The 11,234-nt window shown below is 59.2% G+C and overlaps 1 protein-coding gene across 1 annotated transcript in view; it reads left to right on the forward strand.

The window, feature by feature from the left end:
* Positions 1 to 370, forward strand: part of NDUFA10 (NADH:ubiquinone oxidoreductase subunit A10) — a 47,295-nt gene extending 46,925 nt beyond the window's left edge. Inside the window, exon 10 of the mRNA XM_082690951.1 lies at positions 9 to 370. Within this exon, the coding sequence (XP_082547077.1) occupies positions 9 to 77 (69 nt within the window). The 3' untranslated portion in view covers positions 78 to 370. The remainder of the gene's footprint in view (positions 1 to 8) is intronic.
* The last annotated feature ends 10,864 nt before the right edge of the window (positions 371 to 11,234 follow it).

Genomic DNA, 11,234 nt, shown 5'->3' on the forward strand with positions numbered 1-11,234 from the left:
TCCCACAGCTGCCGGGCCGCAGGTACTGCCCTGGATACAATGCAGACGTGGGCGACAAGTGGATCTGGCTGAAGTGACGGGTCATCCTCCACGCTCTACGCTGCGACAACGAAGAGGTTTCCAGTCTGACCCGCTCCTATGGACTCCATGTGGCTTTAGAGTTGGGGGGGCGGGGTGGATAGTCAATGTCCTGAAAATGTCACCAGGGGAGAAACGGCCTGGCCAGGAGCAGGCTTCCCTGAGGAGTGTCTGGGCGCAGGATGGGCCTCTTGCTTTAGGAGGTTTCACGGCCTGCTGGCTCTGTTGGGCAATGATCCATAGTTACCACAGGGAAGAAAAATCTGCTATTAAAGACCAGACGTGAGTAGAATTTCGTTACAGTTGTGTTCTGTGTCGTGCTGAGTTGATACTCGGTTTCTTCAGACTTCCAGAAATAAAGCCGATTCCACAGCGTTTTCCCTCCATCATCGGTCCACACCCGCACCCGCCACGTGTGTGCACACGTGTTTGCTCATGCGTCACTGACCATGTGCTGTGGTGGGTCTGGTTTGTTGAGACAGAGGCCAGGACTCAGGGGGTTTCTGTATGGAGAGGGAGAATCACATTTCCTTACATAGAAAGCAAAAAGAAAACTTGCCTGCTCGTTGAGCATTTCAGGGGCCTGCCCTGTTGAATGGGAGAGCTCTCCCCCAGAGCTGTGCCCCTGGCCATGTGTAGACCCCTGGACACCTGTCCCTGTTGAGATTTGGGTGCTTGAAGTTCAGTGTCGCATAGAGGTCAGTTCCTTGGCCACATAGGTGCACTGGCTGCCGCGCAGGCTCCTGCTCCCGCACCTGCTCCCAGACTCTGGGCTCACTGGGATGCTTCATGGGCATCCCAGTAGTGCCCAGTGCGAAGGAGGCCCAGACCGCTCTCTCCTCCCTCCCCTTCCCCAGCTTCCCTACTCTCCTCCCCATCCCTTCCTCTCCCCTCCCTGCCATCCCCTCCCCTGCTCCCCTCCTTTTTTTCTTGATTTCTTCCCTTCCTTCTCCTCCACTTCCCTCCTCCGCCCCCTCCCCTCCCTGCTCCCCTCTTTTCTCTCTGCTGACTTCCCCTCCCTCCCTTTGCTCTCCTCCCCTGCGTTGTCCTCCCCCTGCGCTCCTCTCCCCTCCCCTCCCACCCTTCTTGTCTTGCCTTCCTTTCCTCTTCCCTCCTTCCTTTTTGGGCAGGGGCTGTTCAACAGTTGAAAGTTTCCCAGCAGCGTCTAAGTTGGATGCCCTGCTTTCATCAGGACCTGGGAGTGAACTTGGCACCTGGCCAGCTGTGGAGTGTCTTTTGGACTAAGTGCCTCACAAACCATTAAGGAGAGGAGGAAGGAAAAGAAAAACATCTTTAATTATCCTGGCTGTCCCTGATGTCCCAGCCATAATGAGCTCTTTCTCCGCGGCAGCATCCCCCACGGGTGGCAGGTCTGCCGTGTGGTCAGGACACGTGGGTGGGAACCGGCTCACTCTGCAGGCAGACTCATCCCTCCCAGCCTGTGTGCACCGCACCCAGGGGACACGGTGGAGGCCGAATGTCAGCGCTGGGGTGCACACTCCCTGCTGGCCGCGCACGTGGTGGCTTGTAGATGCCGAGAAAGGCTGGGTCACTTCTTGGTGCTTCTCCTGTGAGTGCCGGGCAGAGAAGAGTGAATGAACAGTGATCCGGCCTTCTCTGCAGCTGGGGACCCGGAGGGTTGGGTGGATGCCCGCTTCGGATCTCCTGACTTGAGAGCAGCCATGATCCATTTTCACAAAAATGCTACAACCCCTCAAAGCCCCGGAGCTAAAATCACCCCGCATGTATTTAAATACTCCATTTTGGAACGTTCAGCACTTTGAGGACCGGGAGCGGTGTTGGCATGGCCAGTCAGTGGCTCACGTCCTCCTCACAAGCGGGCCTCACCGGGTGCTCCGGCCGCCGGGCTCCTTCTCTGCGACCACCTCACTCCACCAACCACTCTCCTGCACACAAGGTGCATGGCCAGAGCCTCGGGTAAGGAGGCCACCCCCTCACGGGGCAGGTGTGGCCACAGACTCTGGTGATGCTGGTGCTGGGCTGCGGCAGAGACGAAGCAAGCTCCTGGCCTGCTTGCCGGAACCCATCTCGTCTGTCAGCAGCCAGTCTTTTCAACAGCCTGCCGGCTGCTCATCGGCCTTGGGATCTTCCTGCGTCCTGTTCAGCAGCTCCCATTTGTGGATGAGCTATTCGTAGCCATGCATGTGTCCGAGCAAAGAGGTGGGCAGGCAGCTGCTTTCTCGTAGGAAGCATGGTCCATGCCCACCCTGGATGCCAACCTGCAGGATCTGGGGGGACTGGCAGAGTTGGGGTGGGGAGAAGGCTGCAGCTGCCACATATTTGGGCTTTCAGGGGGGAAGATGTGCAGGCAACAGTCCCTGGCTGCTCAGGACACGGAGAATGGAAGTACGGCCCCAGTAATTCTAGGTCTTACATCTGGGAAGAAATCAAAGCTGCGAACCGGAGGCTTTGCTTTAGGAAAATCAGAGCCCGAAAAAGAGGCAGAGACTCTCAGTCACTATCCCGTCAAGAGGGATCATCTAATATCTCAGATTTCATAAAGGAAAGGGCACAGTGATGTGACGTGTCCACCCTTGAACGGGGAGATAGCCTCAGGGAAAGGCCGCCCCTCTGTCCTCCCTGATGCCCGCCTGGGTTTGTTCTGATGCCTCGTGTTGGCACCCCCCAACTGTGGAGCCGCATTAGAAACCCATCCCTGGGGGCACCAGGGTGGCTCAGTCGCTGAAGCTTCCGGCCCCCAATATGGCTCAGGTGTGACCTCAGGGTCCTGGGATCAAGCTCCGCGGCGGGCTCCAAGCTCCTTACCCCATCTGCTTGCGAGTCTCCCTCTTCCTCTGCCCCTCCCACTGTGCTCAAAGGCTCACCCTCTCTCTCTCTGAAAAAAGTAAATCTTTAAAAAGAAGCAACCTCCTCCCCCAAAGAGCCTGAACTTCCCCACCGGTGTATGTGGTCATTTGTGTGGTCGCTGCCACCCGGCCCGCAGTCTCTGAAGGCAGCTTACATGAAGGTTCTTCCAATGGGAAGCTGGGTGAAACAGTAAAATTTTGTCATTAAATGTATGAGTCCATTTCGTTTGTCCATCCTACTGAAATTTTTAAATTGTTGTGATCAGAACAGTACCTGTTTTCATTGGTGAGGCTTCCTAAGTGCCAGGAAACCCCGTGGTTAGACCTGGCCATTGGCTGCACTCTGGAAGCGCTCCATTCGGTGCTGTCATTTCCCAGACTTGGCCTTTGTGCACCTTCGGCGCAGTCATGAGCGCTCCTGCATGGTTGCTCAACGGAACCTCCCGTGTCCCCAGGCCTCACAGGGGCAGTGCACACAGCACAGGCACAGACTTGCTGGGGCTGCCTCCACTGGCCCCATGGCCCATGTGCTGAAGCCGTGATCTCTGTGAGGCCCCGAGACCCAGCAGCAGGGGGAGCAGGTCAGGCCTGAGCCAGGACCAACACAGAAGAGCAGAGTGGCTGTTCCTGGAGGGTCCAGACAGGGGACCCACGATGACGCAGCTGCAGCTCTAGCTGCAGCAAGAGGTGGGTGGAGATAGGGCCGTGGGGGCTCAGGCAGGGACTGCAGCATGAATGAACGGACGGAGGGAGAGCAGGGTCCTTTCCAGCCAGGAGTCCAGCATCACCCCGTGCCGGAAGCATGTCCCCCATTCGGGTTGAGCCCTGTCCTGTCAGGGTGTGCAGGGGGGATGCTGGCTGTGCTACCCACCTCCGGGGGGGCGCAGTCACGGCTGCAGTCACCTGCACCCCCAGACTCCACAAAGCCTCGGCCAAAGGCACAACGTTTCTCCAAACATTGCAGTGTCAAGTGCAGGACTTGGACCCTTCTGCAAAAAGCAGGGGGCTCCAGGATTGTTTCAGTCTTCACATCTTCACATGAGGTGAAGCCAGGGGCCCCAGCCCCTGCAGGGGTGTAAGGACGGGCACCTGGGGGATGTGGTAGGGCCCAAGGCTCACCACTGGGGTGTGAATTCCCTGCCGGCCTGCACCTTTCCTGGTTTGTAGGTGCTGAGAAAGGCTCTGTGTCCCTTCCGAGTGCTTCACCCAGCCTTCTTTCCAGAGGGAGACCCGGAGGGTTTTGTGGACACCCATGTTGGATCTCCTGGCTTCAGGGTAGCCGTGACTGATGTTCACATCAGCGCTGCACATGGCCAGGCCTCCAGCTTACGGACTCTTACTATAGAGAAGCTGCCGCCACACATTATGGACACGCCAATGTCTCTGAGTGTTGTACCCCTCGCACACAACGCTGTGGGTGAGGCATCCAGCCTCTGAGCATGGTCAGGGGTCTCCTGGGGCTCAGGGGGCTGTGCGTCCACAGCTGGGCCCCAGGACCAGTCTGAGCGTGGGGGGCCACTGACCAGGGTGTGCCCCTCCACGGGGGGTTGCAGACCCTGACTGGAGATCCAGTCTCTCCTGTCCCCATGCCTGGACAGCTGGCCTGCCACCAGAATCCCTGCAGTGTCAGCCCCTGGATTCTGCCTCCCGCCCACCTCCCGCCCTCCACTGGGGTCAGGGACTCACACTGTCCACAAGGCAGAGTGATGGTGGTGTCCGAAGTCAGAGTCTGTTTATCTGGTCCTTGATTCAGAGCTGTGGCTGACCCCTCCCTAAGAACCCCATCCCTGGCCCTGTGCCCAGCTCCCCCCCTCAGCCTCAGATGTCCCCTGAAGCCCAGCAGGGTGAGGCCTGGGTCCTTAATAGACCCATACGGCCCTCCCCTACCTTCCGTGTCACAGCCGCTGTTCCCCCAAGCCCCTTGGGAAGAGGACCTGGGGCTGGACCATGGGGAGCACCACAGAGCCCCGCATTCAGGACAGTGCTCCGTCTTCATGCTGGCCATGGGACAGTGAACTTCTGGCTGTGTCAACGTGACCTCTCCACCACCCCGAGGCCTCAGGCACCTACACTGGCACTTGGTTCTGCTGAGCCGGATGCTCAGGGCCCTGCTGTCTTTGTCTGCCCTTCACGCTGTGCAGAAGGAAACTGGGGTCCTGCCCGTCCAGCCGCCCGGGTGTGCAGCTTGCTTAGATCCTCAGTTCTCAGGATGGCTTTCCACGTGTATACTGTCTCTAGTATTTGTGGACTTAACATGAAGCTTGGCTTCTCGGTGGATCCGCGGAATAACCTCCTTGCTGCTGACGTGAAAAGCAAGAGGAGCTCGCTCTACACGGGCCAAAGCTGAAATTAAAATGAGCCCCTCCTGCAAAGGGGGAACCAGCCTTGCTGAGAGGATGTAATTTAGCTGCAGAAAGAACTCCAACTGCTGGAAATCCCACCGCAAGGAGCTGGCAGAGCGAACATTTGTCTGCGGCTGCGTTGCTGTCCCCGGCAGGAGGAGCAGAGGGGTGGCGCAGTCCCGGAGGCGCTCGGGCCTCCCCTTGCAGGGCTCTTTGTAGCCTGGAGGTTGGTAATCCCGCCTCCCAGTGCCAGTGCAGCCTGAGGGCAAGTCTGCGCTTGCCGTGAGCACAAAAAAGGAACCCAAGGAGAATGTTTACCTTCAGAGAACCCAGACCTTTTTTTCTTTTTTTAAGTTAGCCCCTTTCTCTCCTCCAGCAAATGTGTCTGCTCATGTGGTGGGCACCTGTGAGGTCCATGGGGCCCTCCTGCAAATCGGCTTCGGGCCCCCAGTGCCCTCTGGCCTGAGAGCTGCTAGTCTGAAAGCCCTGCCGGGGACAGTGCAGGTGCGTGTGGGGAGACCCAGAGAAGATGGCTCTCTAGGCAGCGGCTCGGGCAGGGCCGTGGCCGCCTCCTGCGTGTCCATCGCCACAGCCCAGCGTGCTCAGACTTTGAAGTTCCTCAGAGTGGGAGCTGGTGGCCGGCTGTGTGCCTGTGCATGTGGCTAAGCACCCCCCCCCCGCCCCACTCAAAAGGCCGTTTTCTCCACTCGTGGCTGGCTGGAAGCAGAGAGCGTGGCAGGGGGACGTGTGGGTGCTCGGGGAGGGTGTGTCCGAGACCAGCCAGGCTGTCGTGTTGGTTCAGAAACGTGGCTGTGATGGCCCGAGCCCCACGAGTGCTTCAGCCTCTGGCCCTCCCTAAGCTGACCCTGGGGCCATCTGCACACACCTCCCCGTGGGATGTGGTGAGCCCCGAGAGCTCCCTGATGGTGTGGCCCCGCTACCCGGAGCCTGTGCTGTCACGGACGTTGGGAGCCTGACACAGCGGTGCCGCCAGATGGATTCTTCCTAGCCTCAGCCCCTGGGCTCTCAGACCCCCAGACCCCAGCTGAGCATGGCTTCTGTCCTCACATGTCCTCCTCCGACTATCTCCTGAGGATGCTGAGTGACATCAGCCCTGCACAGCGGCAGGACTGTTCCCACCCCAAGATCTTTCCTCACACCTGCGAGGTCTCTTGTGCCACCTCAGGTCACGAAGGCACCAGTCCTGCCGTCAGTGCCTCGTCGGGGGCTGTCCATGTGCTACAGGCCCACAAGACACTGTAGGGAGCTACGGGGGTGGCCCTGCCCTCTCCTGCCTTGGCTCCTGAGGGGTTCTCCATGGAGAACATGCTCTGTGTTCCCAAGGGCACGTCCCAGGCTGGTGTCCCAGCCCCTGTGGGGGTGACTCAGGCCCACCCGGCCCCCTGGTGCAGAGCCTGTGCTGTGCGTCCCCGCCGGGGAGGGAGTGACGTCAGGCTGCCCTGTCTCAGAAGGGACGTGAAGGAAAAGCCAGCGCCCTGCCCACACCTGGCGCAGCCAGCAGTCGGAGCACCCCTCATGCCACAGAGGAGAGCCCCTGACACTAGCTACCCCCCCAAATCCTCCCAACAGCCCCAGCACTAGCCAGAGCCAGCCACGTGGACTGGGGCAGGAAGGGTCGGGGGCTGCAGGGGGAGAGGGCACCCAGGGACATCGGGTCCCCGCACACGTGGCAGATTCTTCCCTTTGGGCCTCCTGCCTGCTTCATGTGGTCTGGCTGTGCGGACCCATCCCTGCATATGAGCACGGAGGCCCCACACAGCGTCCCTGCTCTCGGCCAGGAAGGCGGGAGGCTGCGGTGAGTATCTGTAGCCCATTCTCACCCTAAACCCTCTGGGCAGTGTTTGTCGGGGCAGAGAGGCCACCAGAGCTGTGTCTTGGGCTCCTTCACCCTGCATGGTACCTGGCCCTTCGTCCAGGCTCCTTTGCACTCCTGCGAACGCTGAGGTTCAGAGTTGTACAGCGTGTCCAGGGACACACGGTGAGGAGGCATGAGGTCTGGGATGCTGCAATGGGGCCGTGTGACCCATCTGTTCGCTCTAAGCCCATAGCAGCAGCCAACCCCAGCTTGGGGACGCGTCCCTCAGTCAGTGTGGCCTCGGCACGGGGAGCGGCCTGTGGGTGTGAGGAGCGCAGCCCCAGACAGACAGATGGACAGACCGACAGATGCACAGAGCTCAGCCCTGGACCGACCTGCCCCTGGGCTGCTAGGTGACCTCGGACTTTGTTAGATTGTAAATCATCGATCTTGATCCCAGCAGCCAGTTCTGGCGAAGAGACTCCTGAAACAGCCCAAACGAGTGTGATAGAGATGGCACCTGCCAGCTGGTCCAGGCCCCAACAGAAACAACACAGAGGGGCAGCCCGCCTCCTGGGGCCCCTCCCAGCACAGGCCTGTGTGCCCCACTTGGGCAGGCCGGATATTCAAGTATGACAGGCAGGGGCCGCCAGGCCTGCGGTGTCTGGGGAGCCTCTGTCCTCTGGAGCCTCCATCCTTGGGGGCCTCCGTCCTCGGGGAACCTCTGTCCTTAGGGACTGTGCTGCAGGGACCCTGGGGAACTGCCAGGCAGGGGCCTTGTTCCAGGCGTTCATGGGCCTTTCTGTCTGGGATCAGGACTCCTTGCAGGGGGGCTGCTGTGCCTGGCGGCGCTGTCCCACCTTCTTGCAGGAGCCAGGGTCTGGCTGTAGGAGAAGAGCTCCTATGTCCACCCCGTGCTAGTCTGTGTCCCCGGGAGCTTCACTGTAGGATCACCAGCTCTGAGGCAGCCTGTTCAGAGAGGTCGGGGGCAGTAGGGTGATAGCCGAGCTCACCTCTTGTCTCCCACAGCTGTTCCCTCCATGACAGAGGCTTCCAGAACCTGTCTGAGCAGCCGGAGCACCCAATGAAGAAAATCACTCCAGGCTAGGCTGGGTTTAGGGTGTATGCGCTGCATGGAGGCCCAGCCCGAAGTCTGGCCCCAGGACCAACGCTCTGCGTTCGAGGACCTCAGCGATCTCAGGTATCTCCACGAACACATATGAAGGGAAGGGGCTGGGGAAGGTGTGCCAGGGTCTGGGCAAGGGACCTGCAGGTGGTAACAGGAGGGGACGTGAGCGCAGGGATGTCCCAAGGCCTTTTCCTGGAGCCATCGAGTCCCTGGACAGCTGCCCAGAGGCCCTGGTGTCCGGGAGCCCCAGTGGGAGCCCAGTCCAGGCATGGGGTTTTGACTGCTTTGCTCAAGAACACGGTGGAGCCTATCAGAAAATCCCTGCACGACTGGTGGCTCGGGGAAGTCACTACCCCCAGGTGACCTCAGCAGAAAGGGGCTGGGTGTCGTCGAGGTAGTGCTTCCGGGTGGGGTGGGATGTGCCTGTGCGGAAGCGTGTGTGCGTACGTGTGTGCGTACATGTGTGTATGTGACGGGATCTGTCAGTGTTGGTCTCTTGTTTCATGTCGGGATTTTCAGATGAAAGGTACAGACTGTTGTGCCAAGATCGTTCAAGCTGGGAAAACCCCCAGCTTCCCCTGCGCGTCCTGACGTTAGGTGACATTAAACAGAGCGTGAAGGAGCATCTGTGTAAGGCCTAGCCTTGACCCCACTTGAACACGCACAGAAGTGTCCTGTCATCCCTTACATGGACGGTGGAGACTGAGGTGATGTTCTCTTGTGTTGCGGTTTTTCTGAAGAGAGGAACTCGCTCCTGAAACCTCCCCCACCCCCGTTGTTGCTGCTTGGACGAGCGGGGGTCTCTGCGTGTAGGCACGAGGTCACAGGAGGGGGCGAGGTCACAGCGGGGAGGGTGGGGCAAGGTCACAGGGCCCCGAGGTCCTGGTGCACAGTCAGAGCCAGGCTGTGCTTACCCCTTGCTCGTGTGTCTGCCGAGGTGTTCCGTGTGCCATCCGTGCTCACGCCCACGGCAGGCAGCCATCCTGCAGGTCGGCTGACTTCTCACCGGAACTCTGTGGGCTCCACACTGCCCTCTGCTCCCTGTGTTTTTCTTCTTGACGTTGTTCATGAGGCCGGGGCAGCTAGTGGGTTGTGTCCAGCTGCTCCGTGGGGTCCCCAACAGTGTCTTGTGTGACTCATGCCCTCTGCCATGTGGACACGTAGACCGCCTCCATGGCAGGGCTGGCCCCCCAGTGTGGACTCTACTGTGTTTCCACATTAACTCCTGCTGTGTCTGCATAACATGCTCCAATTCACTGGATTCCAGTCTGTCACTGCTTTGGAACTATTGCAGAGCCCTGTGAGGCTTGGGGACCCGAAGGGGACTCCTGCAGACGTGCAGGTCCTGCCCTATCTACCCACTGACTGTCCTACCCACTGACTGTCCACTGGGGACACCCACTGACTCCGTCCCCCTGGGGACACCCACGGACACCGTCCACTGGGAGGATACTCACTGACTCCATCCTCGGGGGGGGACACATGTCTCCTTGCGGAGCTGTGGGAGCATTTCTTAGGGAAACACATCAAGGAACGACCTTGCTGGTGGCCAGTTTCCTCCTTCCGGGCCCTTGGAGGCTGTCTCCCCTCCCCTCTGGCTGGCAGGACCGTGCACCCCACTCAGGTCCCTGGACCATGCGCACGGGGGACTCCGCATACCCATGCCACTGCAGGGGAGCCGCGGGTGAGATCCTGATGACTCGCAGTCTTGCCCCCCTGGCTGTGGACACTGCAGCCCAACCACGGCCCCTGAGCCCCCTCACCACCTGCTTTCCTAAGTGAGGCTTTCGGGGAACGTAGCCTCTCGGGCTGGTTTAAGCATCGTCTGTGTCCTTTCTGCTCCTTAAGGGCCGACCTAAAGACCAGCCCGAGGGGCCGTACGGCTCCAGTACTTACTGCCTGGCCCTGATGGGAGAAGCTTGCAGACCACTGCTCTAGGTGGTGCGGCCTCCATCAGCTGCCCCCTTTGGGCACTTTCAGGAGCAGAGCCCACTCCTAGTCCCTGTGGGATACTTGAGCCCAAGACAGTCTGTAGCTGGACAAGCCGCTATGATCGGGGATCTGCTCATCAGCGGCCCCTCACCGGCTCCGACTGCAGACAGCTCACCCACCAGCCCCGTGAGGCTCCCGCTGCCCATGCCCCTAGCAGCCTGTGCCCACCAGCTCCCTGATTGCTGCCAGGGGAGGGGGCAAGGGACAGTCCCGGTTTTGATTTATGATTTCCTCTTCAGCTATCATTTGAGCCTCGTGTCATGAACTTGGGTCTAGGATTTCTTCCATGAGTTGCTGGTTGCATCTTTTGCCTCTTTCTGGGGCAGAGACCTGTCTCTTTCTTGTTGACCTGGCGAAATCCCTTTTCTCTTCTGGAAATTGTAAACATTACAAATATCTTTTACCATTTCTTGAATTTTTCTGCGTAGCTCTCATCCTTTATAATGGACTCGTGCAACTTTTACCCTGAAAAAATGTGATTTTTCTTAGAAATACAAAAATAGAAGTGTGGCAAGAACAGCAGCGCTTTAAGCAGTGGCAGAAACATGGGAATGAGTGAGCAGACAGCCCGGGGAAATTCGTCTGAATGAAACAGCATCACTTCCTCTGATAGAAGCATCACTAGTCTGTACACATACATTTCCATTCCATTGAGTTCTGCTGGGCTTGTCCCCCTGAACCCGCACACAGGAGCAGTGGACTAGATCACCTCCTCGGTAAGGGGCCAGAGGGTGGCCTGGGGGGCCTGGGGCCCACTGAAGCTGAGAGGCTAGGCACTCCAATCAGCCGCCCTGTCCCCACTCTGCTGGGAGCCAGTGAGACCCTGAGGCTCCCCCAGGGAAAACATAAGGCTGTCAGCCGGGGTCCCTGCTGCCCACCAGTCCCCGGGCCCCCGTCTGATACTAGGTGTCCAAATTGCAATTACCCATGCTCTCAAAACACAAGCCATGTGCCTGGCAAAGCCTTTCTAGCAAGCAGATTTCCCCTGGCTTTATGGCGGAACTAGGAGACACAGACCCCCCCATTATACCGTTTGTGAGTGTGAGCGG

This window comes from Mustela nivalis (assembly GCF_964662115.1).
Source record: "Mustela nivalis genome assembly, chromosome: 11".
In the NCBI taxonomy this organism is placed as follows: Eukaryota; Metazoa; Chordata; class Mammalia; order Carnivora; family Mustelidae; genus Mustela; species Mustela nivalis.